Raw genomic sequence first — 16,615 nt, 5'->3', positions numbered from 1 at the left:
AACAAGGTATGGGAGCGGATGTGGCTCATGTTATGCAGGTATGTATGTGTGGTGTAAAAGTGCCAAGCTGTGAATAAACTACCAGAGAAGCAGTTTATGTATTGCTTCTTGGTACCAAAATAACCACGGTCTACTCTTGTAATCAGTTCTGTTTCCCTTTTCATCCTTATCCTTGTACTTCCTGCTTGGTGATTCCACCCTCCTCTACTTTCTCTACCTGTGGAATGTCCCCCCTTCTTACCTTGGCATGTTGGGAGTGATGTTCTGTTATCCTGTCAAGAGTGCATCGTTCCTTGCTGATGGTGCTTGCTATGTTTTAAACTTGATAACAATATTTTCTTCCTATTCTTTGTTTTTTCCCAACACCAGTTTTATTCTAGTGCTTGAGTGGTAGCAGGAATTCCATTGTGACTTGAAGAACAACTCTGGCAGGAGTTGTGCCAATCTGCTATATCACCACCATTTAACACAGAGTTTCACCATGGGAGGGCAGTTGGCTCTGATTTTACTTTGATTTTCCAGGGAGAGGCAGTGAGGCAAGCCGTTGTACTGAACTTCTGTGATATTTCAGTTTTCCCAGCTCCCACACCTCGATGATCGGCCCCTGCCTGCTGCGTGCCATCTTCTCTTCATTCAAGTGAGCCACTGACGTTTTTAGGTGAATATCTGGCCATAGGTAACCATCCTGCCTTAGGGGATCTGTTCTGGCTGCTGTGAACAGTGATTATAACAGTGTCAAGAAATGATCTCTGGCTGTTCCTTCTGAGGCAGTCATCCCATGCCACTTTGCTACATCAGTTGGATGTCCTGACCGAGGCCTAGTGTGATCTCACAATAACAGCACCACTTCACTGTCTTGAGTCGGTTTTCTCCTTAAGCCCTCCTGCTTGCTCTAGGAAGTTGGTGGTGTGTTGCGCATGCTGTGCGGTATTCCCTTGTGTATGCGTTTCAGTCTTATCACCATTGCACGACTTCCTGAGATGCTCAAGAGGAAGTTAATGGCTTTTTCCATACACGCACTATATTTTGACCAACTGAACAGTATTTCTAATTAAAGGGACAGTGTTTATTATATAATCAGCTATTCCTCGATTCCTCAGCTTTGGGTGACTTTTCAATCCACTGCATACTAGGTTGTGGAGAGAATTTCAAAACTGACTCATAATTTACTTCAGTTTTACAGCGTTCTTCGGAAATCATTTGTCTTATTAAGTATACGCGATGTATTTACTCAGTTGATCAGCTGGTTATTGTAGTGCCTGGTTATTTGCAGAGAAGCATCTCTTTTGTTTTCATTCAGTCCCATACTCCACAGTCTTCTCTATAATTGTCATGGCTCTTCTGAAATACCTTCTTAGTGTATTTATTAATTAAACATGGCAGCCGTTTGCATGACCCAAAATCTCCACACATGGGAATTTAGTGACTTAGGTAAAGCATCAATCCACAACAAACGACTGAAATATACAAGTAACCTAAACATACAAGAAAAATGATTAGCTAGCAACCTAGACTTAGAGTGAATTAGAAATTTCAAAAACAGGAGAAATATAGAATCCAGTGCAGTAACCCATTCATGCAATAAAGGGGAAAAAAAAAAGAGAATAAAGGGGCAGATGTACGACCCTCAGTGTTTGCGACGATTTGCATTTTTTTGCAAGTCACGATTCCAAGTCGCTAACTTGTCTCCGACACTTTTTGTGATTTGCAAATCAACGCAAGGGACCTGCCTCATTAATATTGATGAGGCAGGTTGCATTTTGCGACCTATTGCGAATGGCCAGCACTCGCAGGGATGATGGACTGCTGGGGACAGCAGACCACCATGTTTGTGAATGCTTTAAAATAAAGCATTTTTATTTTTTTAGGATGGGTAGTGGTCCGTGGGACCACTGTCGGCTCTGAAAAAAGGTTGTGGACCCCTTCTTGTTTGCGAATGGGTTACCACCAGTTTTTAATTGGTGGTAACGAATTGTTTTGCGACCGTGTTCCCAGTCGCAAAACAGTCAAACATCCCCCTGCGACTCGCTATAAGAAAGGGATGCCCTAACAGCGACTCGCAAACCCTCTTTTGCAAGTCGGTATTAGTTTACCAACTCGAAAAATAGGTTTGGTAGATTGCACACGGCCATTTAGCGGTCACAAATGGAAAATGTATCAGTTTGCGGCCTTTAAATAGTTTTGTACATCTGGCCCAAAGGTCTATAAGATGAAAGACTTTGGAATGGAACGATCAAAGAATGTCACTGACTCACTTAAACAAAATGTTTTTTTGTGGTAAAATTAATGATATGACCAATCAAACTGTGTGCCTTGCTAAACACGGCAATGCAGAAAGTGCGGAAGAAAAGGGCACTATACAAGTAAATGAGTCAACAGTTCTGAAGAATTGAAAGAGTATAGGTACATTTGTGTTCCATATTTCCAGTTTGTGAAATTTGGTTAGATGATCCCAAAATCAAGTTCTCGGCTGACTCTTGTTCATCCTTTAATAGATTGTAAATGATTTGAAGATATGCTTACATCCTTATAGAGCTTGATATTCCTCCGGGGTTTATACTAAGAACTCTATTTTCACTTGTAGGAATGACAACAATGCGGGTTTCCTCTGAAGCTTGCACCATCATTGGGAAAGTGTACATTTCTAAACAGGGTTCAGATGTATTGGGCTTAGAGGCATCAAAAAGAGCTTGTTGTCACCCTAGACCCTCACTGATATGATCATGTCCTACTTGTTAAAATAATTCCAATAAACATGGGTATTAATACAGACTTTTCAGAGGTATTCACTGACAAATTACGACATTTGAAGAACTTCCAACATTGTATAAGATTGAAGATGGTGCTTATCCTGTCATTCATAAAGTTTGTCGGATCTCTAAATTAATCAAAGCACTCTGGAAAAGTAGCTAAATACATTTTTTAAAGAAGGAATTATTGAGCCAATTGAAGCTTCTGAGCCCTCGTCCAAAGCTGGCTTCCTCCCCATCATTATTGCTCTCATGGCAGCCAATCGGATCTAAGCAGGAGAGCTTTCCCGCCTGCGGATCTTATACAGTGTGATATATACAATTATTTTGAGCATTAATTGCTCAGCAACTACTGAACTGCTTTACACCAAATCACAAAACCATTCTTTCTGAACCAAGATCTAGATTTATGCCAAATGTGGCCCAAATCTGTTCAGTGATTTGGGCTTTGGTTGTGTTCAAAGTTCCTATGGAAAAATGAATGGTGAAAACACGTTTTTTGGCACCCCTCCTTTTCTCAGCTCCCACTTGACGGATCACCCCAAAACCTTAAATGCAAACTTGTCAAAATGTAGCACTATTTTGAAAAGTTTTTGGGGGATTTGTTAAACAGTGACACAAAAAAGCCATTTCCTATGTAAACACAATCCTAATTATAACTATCCAGTGGCAACCGCCTTTGGGATATATATATATATATATATATATATATATATATATATGTGTGTGTGTGTGTGTGTGTGTGTGTGTGTGTGTGTGTGTGTGTGTGTGTGTGTGTGTGTGTGTGTGTGTGTGTGTGTGTGTGTGTGTGTGTGTGTGTGTGTGTGTGTGTGTGTGTGTGTGTGTGTGTGTGTGTGTGTGTGTGTGTGTGTGTGTGTGTGTGTGTGTGTGTGTGTGTGTGTGTTCGATAGCATGTGTAGCTGCAGATACACATGCTGTGCACTGTTCCTGCCATCTAGTGTTCGGCTCGGAGTGTTACAAGTTGTTTTTCTTCAAAGAAGTCTTTTCGAGTCACGGGACAGAGTGACTCCTCCCTTTCAGCTCCATTGTGCATGGGCATCAACTCCATCTTAGATTGTTTTCTTTCCACCATCGGGTTCGGACGTGTTCCTCTTCGCTCCGTGATTCGAATCGGGAAAGTATTAAAATCCTCCCAAAAAGTGCTGGTATTGTTTGCGATCGGAAAAGATCTTCTATCGACACCGACGAGACAACTGTTTCGGTGGCCCTTCGTGGCTTCTGCGCCCAACCGAGGCCTGGTCGGCCCGAGTACACACTTCGTCGAAGCCTCATGGACCGGACCCCCTTCCGTTTCTGTCGACGTGCCAGGCTAAGTATCCATATATGCATCGGGTCTGTAATCTGTGTGTCACCGGAGCACAGAGAAGATACTTACGAGGCCTGCAAGTCCTTTCGGGCAAAAGACCTTGAGAGATCGGAGGGCGCGGCGCATGCAGATGGTGTCGAAATCATCAGAACACCTCAACGTCGAAGAGGAGGAGATGGCTATCTCCATCCAGGGATCGGACTCTGACGACTGACCGCCTACAGCTGGCCAAAAAGTGAGTGCGTCTGCCCGACCCAACCCCAAAGTCAACCGAAAAAACATAAGGCCTCGGGGACGCCACAGCCTGAAGGCCACGGCTCGACCCATAAAAAAAAGCGGTGACCAAGAAACACCTTCGGCACCAAAAAAAAGGGCAAAATCGTGCCAAAGTCTTCTGACTCGAGTCGAGAACCCGGCGTCGAAAAAAGTCAACATCGCCTTGTTGAATCGGCTAAGTCTCGAAAGAGCTTTTCAGAGCCGAGGCCAACCATCACCATGGGCATTTCGGTGCCAAGAAAACCGGCTTCAGAGCCGAAAAAGACCTCTTATACAGAGGAACATGGGCTCTCCAAACAACTAAAGGAGAGGCACAGATTTGAAGAGGAGCTGGACATTAAAGAGTTTGAGCAAACGCAGGCACGGATACAGATCCATAAGGATACTGGAAAGATCCAAACTGCCCCTCCTCTCAAATTCAAGAGAAAGCTGGCTTTTCAACCACAAACAGAGACTGGGACTGATCAGCCAAGAGCTAAAGTGGCTAGGGAGAAATCACCAACTCACCATTTTTCGGCAGAACTTTCTCCCCTGCATTCGCCACTAAGGACAGGGTGACCAATTGACACGCCCACTGCACATTCACCCACACATACTGTGCAAATGCAAGATGATGTAGACCCCTGGGACCTCTATGATCCCCCTGTCTCGGACAATAGCCCTGAGTGCTACCCCTCAAAACCATCTCCACCAGAGGATAGCACCTCGTACATCCAGGTCTTGGCCAGGGCTGCTGCATTCCATAAGGTCAGTATGCATTCTGAGCCTTTGGAAGATGACATCCTTTTCAATACCCTGGCCTCCACGCATGCATCATACCAGAGCCTGCCTGAACAATCAGAGCTGAAGTCAAGCTACTCCTAAAGAAACCAAAAGCAGACCCCCACGGACTAAAACAATTATCACCCCATCCCGGTGCTCTAATTCCCAACAAAAATCCTGGAAAAAACCATCAACAAACAGCTTTCCGATCACCTGGGAAAACACAACCTACTGGACACCTCCCACTGCGGCTTCCACTATAACTACAGCACTGAGACTGCCCTTATCACCACTACAGACGACATCAGGTCCCTCTTAGACCGAGGAGAGAAGGTAGCATTGATACTACTCAGCCTCTCCGTCGCTTTTGACACCATCTCCAACTACACCCTCACCTCCAAACTCCACCACATTGGTATCAGTAGCAGCGCCCTCAAATGGATCCATGCCTTCATCATAGGACGCACCCAGAGAGTGTGCCTCCATCTTTTTTTTCCTCAGAACCTAAGAGAACCATTTGAAGTCCCCAGGGCTCTTCTCTCAGCCCCACCCTTTTCAACACCTATGTAACACCATTGGCGCTCCCACGGTCTCAACATCATCTCATACCCCGAAGACACTCAAACTCATTCTCTTCCTCTCCGAAGGCCACATCCCCTCAAGAGACAGCTTCAGCAAAGCTATGAGCCATGTCACCGATTAGGTGAAATCCAACTGCCCAAAACCGAACACTGAAAAAACAGAGGTGATCCTCATTGGAAACTAATTTCCCCCCCTCCCCCAAGAGCGACTCGTGGTGGCCCCCTGAACTTGGGAGACCCCCAACCCAGACTGAACACGCGTGTAACCTCAGCATCATTGTAGACAACAAACTCACTTTCAAACAGATAAATGCTGTGGCTTCTTCCTGCTTCCACCATCTCCGCGTGCTATGCAAAATCTTTAAATGGATCACATCTGAAAGACCGTAATCCTGGCCACAATATCTCACAGTCTGGACTACGGAAACGTTCTCTATCTCGGACTCCCTGCCAAACTCCTCAGCCAACTCAGGTGCAGAGGTCAAAGTGGTGCCCAAAACACATGCTTCAATGGAGAAGGGGGTTCCCCGGTTCCAGTCTGCCAGCAGGTAGGTACACGTGACTTCGGAGGGCAGACCAGGGGGGTTTTGTAGGGCACCGGGGAGGGACACAAGTCAGCACAAAAAGTACACCCTCAGCAGCACGGGGGCGGCCGGGTGCAGAGTGCAAATTGGCGTTGGGTTTGCAATGGAGTCCAATGGGAGACCCAGGGGTCTCTTCAGCGAAGCAGGCAGGCAAGGGGGGGGGGCTCCTCAGGGTGGCCACCACCTGGCCGAGGGAGAGGGCCACCTGGGGGTCGCTTCTGCACTGGAGGTCAGATCCTTCAGGTCCTGGGGGCTGCGGGTGCAGTGTCTTTACCAGGCGTCGGGTTCTTAGAAGCAGGCAGTCGCAGTCAGGGGGAGCCTCTGGATTCCCTCTGCAGGCGTCGCTGGGGGGGGGGGGGGTTCAACTCTGGCTACTCACAGGGTCGCAGTCACCGGGGAGTCCTCCCTGTAGTGTTGTTTCTCCGCAGGTCGAGCCGGGGGCGTCGGGTGAAGAGTGGAAAGTCTCACGCTTCCGGCGGGAAACGTGCAATCCTTTAAAAGTTGTTTCTTTGTTGCCAAGTTGTATCTTCTTTGGAGCAGAGCAGCTGTTCTCGGGAGTTATTGGTCCTTTTAGATGCAGGGTAGTCCTCTGAGGCTTCAGAGGTCTCTGGACCCTGGGGAACGCGTCGCTGTTGCAGTTTTTCTTGAAGTGGGGAGACAGGCTGGTAGGGCTGGGGTCAAAGCAGTTGGTGTCTCCGTCTTCTCTGCGGGGCTTTCAGGTCAGCATTCCTTCTTAGTCTTCAGGTTGCAGGAATCTATCTTGCTTGGTTCTGGGGGCCCCTAAATACTCAGTTTAGGGGTGTGTTTAGGTCTGGGGGGTTAGTAGCCAATGGCTACTAGCCCTGAGGGTGGCTACACCCTCTTTGTGCCTCCTCCCATTTAAATAAGATGTTCTAATATAAATAACAATAGTTAAAATGTATTGTAAATGAAAACCTATAATTTTCTTTAGCTTATTTGACAAAATATTGCAAAACTTGCATCTAACATTGTGACTTGTTTAGCACAAACTATAAAGTAAGGGTGGTGGTTGGGAAACAAACATTTAGTTACATTTTAAAACAATGTAAATAAAATCAAAAATAGTTATAATCAAATTTAATAATATGCTAAGATTTAGGTCCTAATTTTGAGTTCAACGGATGGGTTACTCTGTCACAAACATGACAGATTTCTCGTCTGCCCTTGGATATAATGCATTTGTAATACAGCGTCAAGTTTATGACGGAGTAACCGGGCGCACCAAACTCTAAGTCAGGCCCTTTGCAGTGCATTTCTGCTGTTTGTTACTGCGGTAGTCCTGGGGTAATAGGAGACATCCTCCTGGACCTCTCGGCTGCTTTTGACACCGTCTGCCACCACACCCTCTGCACTCGCCTCTACGACGCTTGGATCCGGCACAAAGCTCTTGCTTGGATCACGCCCTTCCTCTCTGGCTGAACGCAGGAAGTCCGCCTTCCTCCCTTCCTGTCGGGGGCCACCAAAACCATCTGTGGCGTTCCCCAAGGACCTTCTCTCAGCCCAACTCTTTTTAACATCTACATTGCTCCGCTCGCCAACATCGTCCGATCCTACAACCTCAACATTATCTCCTATGCCAACGATACCCAGCTGATCCTCGCACTCACCAAGGACCCCCGTCACCACCAAAACCAACCTCCACGACGGACTGCACGCCATCGCCACCTGGACAACTCAGACAAGACAGAGGTCCTCATCCTCGGCTCCAACCGCTCCGAATCGGATGACTCCTAGTGGCCAGCCACCCTAGGGACCGCACCTACACCCACCACCCACGCACGCAAGGCTTCATCCTAGACACATTGCTCACCATGACCCAGCAAGCCAACGCGGTCTCATCTTCCTGCTTTAACACCCACCCCATACTTCGCAAGATCTTCAGATGGATCCCCACCGAAACAATAAGGACGATCACCCACGCTCTCGTCAGCAGCAGACTGGACTACGGCAATGCGCCCTACGCAGGGACCACAGCCAAGCTCCAGAAGAAACTACAACGGATACAGAACGCCTCAGCACACCTCATCCTCAACATCCCTCGCCGCGACCACATCTCAGCCCACCTCAGAGACCTGCACTGGCTCCCTGTCACCAAGAGGATCACCTTCAAACTCCTCATCCACGCTCGCAAAGCCTTTCACAACACAAGCCCGGCCTACCTCAATGAGCTACTCCACCTTCCACACTCCCACCCGCCAACTCCGCTCTGCCAACCTTGCCCTCGCCGCCGTCCCTCGCATCCATCGAACTACAGCCTGTGGCAGATCTTTCTCCTACCTCGCCGCCAAGACCTGGAATGCCCTCCCTGCCCACCGTTGACAGACCCAGGACCCCCTGACCTTCAGAAAACATCTCATGACCTGGCTATTCGAGCAGTAGCAGTCCTCCACTCACCCTCACCCCGCCTCAGCGCCTTGAAACCCTAGCGGGTGAGTAGCGAGCCTTACAAATGTTTGATTGATTGAAATGTGTTTTCATTTATTTTTTTTATTAAAAAATAATCTTTATTTTGTTTTTATTTAAAATTAATTTTCTTGCGATTAGCTATTACTTTCTATGGCAAGATCTCTGCCCCAGTGGTGGAGATGTCCACAAACAGAAAGTAACTAATAGTAACCTGTTCAGTGAAATATCCAGTTGTATGTGACTATCCCATTTTTACTGGGTGGCTACTCGTAAGTCTATATCTGTGCGTAAACCTTGACTTGGAAAAGACGAATTCCTTCCATGAGTAGATTGACACCTAAGTGAAGGTGTAGATCTACTTGTAAATAGGGAACATTTTATTTCCGTTACCTACTACTAACATCTTTCTGTCAATCTTGTGCTAAAGATCCAGTGCTGTGTTATCTGCAGGTGAGCTGTTGTAGCGATCAGTTCTGTTGTATATTGTTTCACTTCATGATAAATCCCCTGACACGTCTTGTCATTGTATTTCTGATTATTTTTATTAATAGGTCCTCTTATTGCAACAACTGTCTGTTCCTTAAGAGCAAAGGAAAAGGAAGATCTACATCCGCTGGATGACCGGGACTCTAAGAAAAAACACAGGATTCAATATGCTCTCGGTGAGTAGGAGTTCAATTGCCAAAGGATTGTCTGCTAGATACAAGCATGCCAACAAGACAGACAGACACACTTGCCCCCCTCCCCACACCGACCCACCCCATGCCTGTAAGAGCCGCCATAACCAGATGCATTGATCTATGTTTTGAGTGGTATCCCCTTCCTCTTTATTTCTGCAGGTACTTAAAAGCCAGACTAAGATCAGAGGCATTGAGCTAGAAGACTTAGTTTGTTAGGAAACATTCCTCTTTCTATTGCTGCTGTGCAGCTCTCATTAGCTTTACGTCTGGCCTCAGAATCGCCACCCGGATGCAAGGGGACTGGGGTATCTTTTTGACTACAGACTTTTTCTGCTTCTACAGTCAGCACAGTACTCATAAGGCATCAATCTCAATATATCCTTACTCCATACATTTCTAGCATGACTCAGTGGTGGTGAGCGGTTGTTTCTTTGCAGGCTTGGATTTCATTTACGCTGGCATTCAAATGAAACAAATGACCGGTCTACAGAGGCCCAGAATATGCCTAATGTTCCACAAACGTAACTACATGAAACAATCATCAAAACTCTAGATTGTCTCCCAGTTGATGCTAGAATCAGCTTTAAGGTTGTGGACAGCCCTTAAGCTCACTCTAAATTTCAAAGCCTAATAAATGAGTTTCCTAACAACCACTAAACATCATTGCCTGAGCAATCAGTAATTCTAAAATCAGAAAGATAAAAGTGGCAATAACAGAAAAAGAAATTACCAGGGAAGGAAATCTAGGGGAAGGACATGAGGGCAAGGAGGAAGAATAAAATGGACACAGATCGAGCAATATAAGAAGATGAAAAAAGGAAGAACCACTGAACAGGAGAGATACCCAGATAAAAATGTGACATCAGCTAAAGAGAATAGTAATGAAGCACTTACAGAGGCCACATGTTACAGGTGATGGCAGGGTGAATAGCAGAAGACTGTTGTGTTGAGTACAGAGAGGTTGTTATTATGCATGACATGTGCAAGGTTTGTGTTAAAAAAACGATTCATCCAAGTGCAGGTGAGAGACCTCCCAATCACAGCTAAAACAAAAATGTCAAGAACGGTTAGTCCAGTGATCTGTGTTACTGTTAAAAGAAACTAGGCATCTCAATGTTTTAACTTTATTTCGTAAGATCTTATGTTTACCTATCCTCACAGCATGAACAAGTTTGTATGGTTCACTAACAAGTGATCACTTCATTCTCTGGTGCAAGAAGATTAAATCCTGTCAGTCTATGGATGGGGTATTAAAATGGACTGTTGGGCTCAGAGTGATGGGGGCTCCTTTCATCTACACTTGCTAATCCTGGACTTCTCTTTTCACATAACAGGGGATACGATGGGAGATACAGATGTGCACTTCAGGATAAATAATGAAGAATCTGTACAACTAAACAATCCTCCGCGCCTAGAAGGAAGGCAGCAAAATGAGTATCTTGGTACAGGTGAGGAGGAAAGGATGGAGACATCTTGATTGTAACCCGACAACGCCCTTTAAGCCACCCCACGCATGCCCATCACTGCATTTCCCATTTAGGAGCCATCTAGTGTGGAGCAAAAGCAGTTCTCCTTGCCCAGGCTGCATCTCTACCAATCAATCAGTCACCCACAATAGGCAACCCATAGTGCTCTTTTTTAAATTATTTCTGTGAAGGTTTGGAGGCATACTGTGACATAAGTCCCTATATAGCCCCCTTCGAATAGGAATCTTTCATATGAAGTTTTGAATCATCAGAATTCAACAAAGAGGTATATATAGAAATGACTGATGAGGACTGAATGAAATACTCCAAATGTTCAGAATAACCTGTTCTCAACAAAGTCTTACTGGCTTTCTTGACCTCGAGGGCTCCCTACTATTGGACAGTAACTGAATACCAAGGGCAGAACCTCATAGGACTCAATCCTCGGGGTGGTGAAACTGAGCGATCCCAGACATACTTAGCGGAGGTTGGGAAGGTTAGAAACTCAGAGTAACTTAATAGTGACCTTCAGGTATAAAGGTGATGTCAACGCTTTGTCTTGTAAAAATAGAAGGTATTTTAATCACAGTACACTGTTAGGCGCAACACAAACATGCATTATGAAGATGCAATGACACTGTACTAAAATTAGGGAAGCAGGTTGATTAGTGAATTAAGATACTAGAATAATGTCCCCAATGTTTTGGCACATGTCTGATCTTATTAGTAGATTATGCAAATTACTAGAATAAAACTCCAGCTGTTTTGTGTTTTTTCTTTCTGTCTGAGCGGTTGCCAATCAGCAGCACTATTGTGCTGGCAGCCGCCTTGCTCCACTGAGGACTGCTCACCTATGCATGTACTCACTCAGGGCAGCAGACGTGGGCAATAGTGTGACTTGCTGTATAACCGAGAGGTTGTCACTGCAGCAGTCAAGCAAATTCAAGCTTGTGGCAGGCTGCCCTACACATGTGGGATTTTATGCCTATTGCTAAATCCAAGCACATCTCCCACACAAGAGCACTATCCTGTCCTGCATACAAGTTTTGCAAGAAGGGAAGCAGATACCAAAGCTGGAGTTCTTGAAGGGAGTGTAAAAGCTGGTCCCTAGCTCCCTCTCATAAGGATCCCTACATATATACTAAGACGTGTGAAGAAGAAAAAACAAGGCAGCAGACATTTTCCATGTATGCACCCAGGATCTGGAACAACACCTGTCTATCTATCAGGCCGCCCCAACGCTGTGAGGTCCCAATCGCTTCCAGACATGGCAGCATATTATCGATGTTTGAACCTTCCAGACTGTCCAGGATTCTTACCAGCTCCTCAGAATTTGGTTCTGGACTTGCCGACTAACATCATCCACATTATTATCCTCTCCATGAGGCAGTAATTATTATCCTATCTCTTAAGTTCCTGTCTCAAGGACAGGAAAGCATTCTTTTTACTATCTGTGTCCAATGAAAAGTCTGCGGTGATCTGAAGTTTGCTTACTTCTCAGTCATACGTTCCATGCTTATGTGAAAGCAGTAATACATTTTGGGCATGTTCTTGTCAGAGGAACAAAGAAATGATTGCGCTAGACCTTACCATGTTTTTTTGGGTGGCATTGGGGTCTGGAATCTCTGTGCCCTCTGCTGTTCCAATGGTGTTGAGAAGATCAAGCCTATATGGTGTGGTAGGAGACTGTTCTGAAACCCTCTTGTCATCCTTTTCCAGCTTTTCTGGAATTCTATAGTAAAACAGCATTATTGCATCAGACTTCTCCCTCAAGATAAGTCACCTTCTGCATTAGATACCAGAGGTTAGAGCCACATGAGTCTGCTCTTCCATGCTGGTCTTCAGTCTCAGTTACTCTTTTGTCCGGCCCTTCCACAGTTTAGTGAAAATATCCCATCTCCAATCACATTGTCTTTATATCTGTTGTGAGATCCATCATCTTCACATCCATGCAGTCCAATTGTGCGCCCATGGAAATGATTCTTTTAAGGATGGTTTGCATCAAGAGTTCTTGTGCTGCCGAAGGACCTTTTCCGCTTGGCCCTTTCCAAACACTTTGGTAAAAAGGAGTTGTCAGGATGCGCTGCCAGAGGCATTGTGGGAAACAAAGTAAAAAAGCAGAGGTAGTGTCATTAGAGTGGGATAAACCAGGCTCAATGAGTAGAAGCAAGTGATTGAGTGGGGATGGGGCAGTGCACAAGAGCAAGGCCATTATCAGTAGATCCTATACCATAGTGGTTTCATTCCCAGGGCGTCGGTTTCTCAAGTGCCTCCCCCACTCAGCAGAGGCAAATCATATCCCGTACCCAATCCTCATCAATCCAAGGCATCATGATGAGGGGAGCTGGCTTTGTAAACACCCCCATGTAACCTCCTTGCTTCTCCCCTCTTCAGAGGCAGGATTTAATGCCACATCTTCAAACCTCAGTGCCAGAGATTCTAGATACTTTCGGGGGGGCCTCAGCTCCAAGGGCCCTCGTCAGTAGAGTAGGTTGTGGTGCTAAGTTTCTAGGGTTAAGGAAAGATTTACTATATGTAACTCCACACAGATGTACCTTGACATTATATTTACTTTCAAGGTACGTAGATGTGGAATTAAGAATAATAAATCTATACTTACCTATTTGTACTCATATTGTCAATATTTTGGTATTCAATACTTTTGACATGATATTCTGTCACACTACAGACCTTTGGTTGTCTGATCATTATGTTGCCAGCCTCAAAGCTGCTTTGGGACACTTTGAACCATGCCTTTAAGACCTACTGATCTCGCGCTGTCTAAAAGCTTTATTACTACTTTGCCCTAGTTTCGTAAATTACTGTTCATCGCCACCCACCACAGTCAGTGCCTGGAGGGACGACTCACATACTTTATCTCAATTTCTTAACAAGAGATTGTGGTTGACAGTCTCACAGCCTTCACTGTTTCCACTCAGGGGTGGGTACTTTATTGGATACTTTGAGAATGAGCGCTGAAGGTTTGGCAGAACCTCCTCAGCTGCCGTGGAAGTCCCTCCTCAGTTCTTTGGTGTACAGATGAGAAGCCTGACCCAGTCGGCGTGTCAGCTGGGGTAAAATGTGACGTTCGTTGGTTGGAGATTGGGGATCAGAATCACATTACTTCTTGAAGACAGAGCGGGTTCTCCAGGGACCTGTTTAGAGCAAATAGGTTTGAGTGATCACTTCTCAGACATGTATTAAGCCGCTGCGAATGCATATGTACCCCTTGCTCAGTGCTTGAAGGCTGCTGCACTCCTGTCTGCTTCCCTATTATTCTTGGACCTTTTAGTTTTTTTATGTTGATCTTTGTAGTTTATATACATTTATCTCATTGTAAATCAGTTTTTGAATAAATAAGACTGTCTTTATCTGCTTACTGTGTCAAGCTATATCTCTGCCCAGACCGATGAGGATTCAGAGTCCCAGTGACGAGGGTTGACAGTGAGGGCTTTGTGCTGGTTGCCCGATTCTGCTGTTCCATGATGGGCAGTAGCAGTTTTGCTCTCCGTGAGAGCTCTGCAGTGCTCACCATGTGACCTTTCACTGCACCATTTAGCATCTTAAATTTGTTTCCAGGATCTCCCAGTCACAGGGACTGCATTAAAGAACCCAGGCTCATGAAGAGCAAAACTTCAGTTCTATGTCACAAATACTTTTTGTTAACGTTCTACGTTTTAGTACGTTTTAGAATTGACATGTCTTCTTTTGGTGGCTTCCATGCACTGTTTACAAAGTCTGTATGTTGTAGAGAGTGTTAAAGTAAGAGTACACACCATAAGGGGAATGGAAATCTTAATGTTAAATGAGAATATTAATGGGATGCTATTGTGGAGGTGTGAATTTCTGGTGTAAACTAACTGAAACATTTCATTTTTTATGCCATCACTCCCGATTCCTACGGTAAGGTCAGGTCTAACCCTCTCTTACTCAGTCGCTTCCAGCCCTTCAGTCTGCAGGTAGCGCTGTACAGATCAACTAACCGAAAAATAACTTTATTATTAAATATTAGCAGTGTTTAGGAGTTTTATATGGTAGCATTGTGTAATCACACTACTTTTTACTCGGTCCACAGGATTTCCATTCCTCAATAGTGATGTTTGTTTGAGTAAAGAAGAGCCAGTTGCAGTTTCTATTGATCACATTGGCTCGGAAATGGCAGAAAACAGCAGAGACACAAACTCTGGTAAGAGCCCTTGGACTTCACATTACTTCCAGTGTTCACATTCATTATAGTATCCAAAAAACACAGATGGCTAACTTGAATCCATACAATTTATAATTGCAAAAAAAGAGCTTCACAAGTATTTCATCTAGTGAATTTTGTGATTGACTCTGCCTCTTATTCAAGCAAGTTAGTAAACTTGCCTTTTATAAGTTGTTTACTGAAGCCCAGCAGAGGGCATCACGGCAGGCTCGCTAGCAATGTATTTTATAAAAGCTCATCATTCGTGGACCTAACTCTTAAAACACTCTCTTGAACGCTTCAGCCATGGGCCTGGATCTTTTCCCACACAGTCAATGACAGCTTCATTAAGTGCCCTTTGAGCTAATCTCATAGAACGATTCTCTGCCTTTTTTTGTCTACAGAGATGTTTAGCTGAACAATGTGTATTTCTAGATGTAGTTATATTGTTCTTAACTTTGCTTTAAAAATAACAGGATTTGAGGTTCTGTCGCTTCGCATAAAAGACGAGGAAGACACCTACTGTATGGAACATTTGGAAAGGAGAAGGCTAAAAAGGGTACAGAATCCCGCAGGTGAGTAAATGGCACTTAGCTGCTTGGAGACTCCACTCCGCACATTTGTGAATTACATATGTTGTGGCAGTTCTACAATCTATTTAAGTCCACCACCATTGATTTACTAGAATTATAAGGGATGCTGAATTATCACATGAACTGTGACCAGATAGTGTTACTATAAGGGATGTTTCTGAAAGTGAATAAAATAACCACAGTACAGACAGAATTTCTGCAGTAACTTCAATATCTCACTGTTGACAAATACAACAACCTGCTGACATTGTTCCGATACGCGTTGGGGAGTTAACAGAGGTCATCTGTTGGCACTGCCGTTAATAGAGGGTGACTGCAGTGCCAACAAACGACCTCCATAAACTAGGTTGATATTAGTTGGTCTCCTAATGAATATTAACCATAAACTTGATTACATTTTAGACATGGGGGAGTTCCACCAACTCCATTGCACCTTGAACCAGACCATCCTGTATACCCAACTCAGGTGGCTCCCATTAACACCTTAGCTCTGATATCACCTGAAGTTTGCCTCTCTAGTTGAGAGTGAAAACCGTCCCATGTACTCAAGCTGCAAAAGTCCAAAAGTGATGACAGTATTATCCATTTTTGGTGGCACTAGCCTTTTTAGCTCTACCAGTTAGGAGTGGCAGCTATTCTGTTCCCTCAACGTAAAGACTGCTCAATTCCTCGTAATGGTGGTGTTGTGATGGTTGTGGGTGCACATGTTGTATTGCCCTTGTACTTGGCCAGGTAGCGTGAAGGCTCCAGATTAATTTTGGACCTTGGAGTCCACACAACTACAATATTCTGTTCCCCCTCCCTGAATCCATTCCTTCATAATTAAATGCAGTTCTCCCGCCAATGAGCCAATCCCCATCACCAACTCCTTGTGTATCTTCATTCCTAAAATATATTTGACCGTTTTTCTGTGGCGGTTCCACTTGAGCTAGTTCCATCCAGGCTCTGGAGGGTCTTCAGTACTACCTTACCTGGCCTTGACC

General features: G+C 44.9%; 2 protein-coding genes across 3 annotated transcripts in view; one reads left to right on the top strand and one right to left on the bottom strand.

Moving 5' to 3' along the window:
• The window catches only part of LOC138274914 (zinc finger protein 34-like), a 278,326-nt gene that overhangs the window by 99,699 nt on the left and 162,012 nt on the right, over positions 1-16,615 (bottom strand). The window lies entirely within an intron of this gene.
• LOC138274916 (zinc finger protein 777-like) overlaps positions 1-16,615 on the top strand; it is a 49,952-nt gene that overhangs the window by 24,306 nt on the left and 9,031 nt on the right. The window contains exons 3-6 of the mRNA XM_069219035.1: positions 9,259-9,369; positions 10,722-10,835; positions 14,929-15,039; positions 15,516-15,614. Of these exons, the coding sequence (XP_069075136.1) occupies positions 9,259-9,369; positions 10,722-10,835; positions 14,929-15,039; positions 15,516-15,614 (435 nt within the window). The remainder of the gene's footprint in view (positions 1-9,258; positions 9,370-10,721; positions 10,836-14,928; positions 15,040-15,515; positions 15,615-16,615) is intronic.

The sequence above is a fragment of the Pleurodeles waltl genome, unplaced genomic scaffold (genome assembly GCF_031143425.1).
Source record: "Pleurodeles waltl isolate 20211129_DDA unplaced genomic scaffold, aPleWal1.hap1.20221129 scaffold_209, whole genome shotgun sequence".
Taxonomy (NCBI): domain Eukaryota; kingdom Metazoa; phylum Chordata; class Amphibia; order Caudata; family Salamandridae; genus Pleurodeles; species Pleurodeles waltl.
The sequence above is the reverse complement of the archived record's forward strand: the minus strand, read 5'-3'. Positions and strand labels throughout refer to the sequence as shown.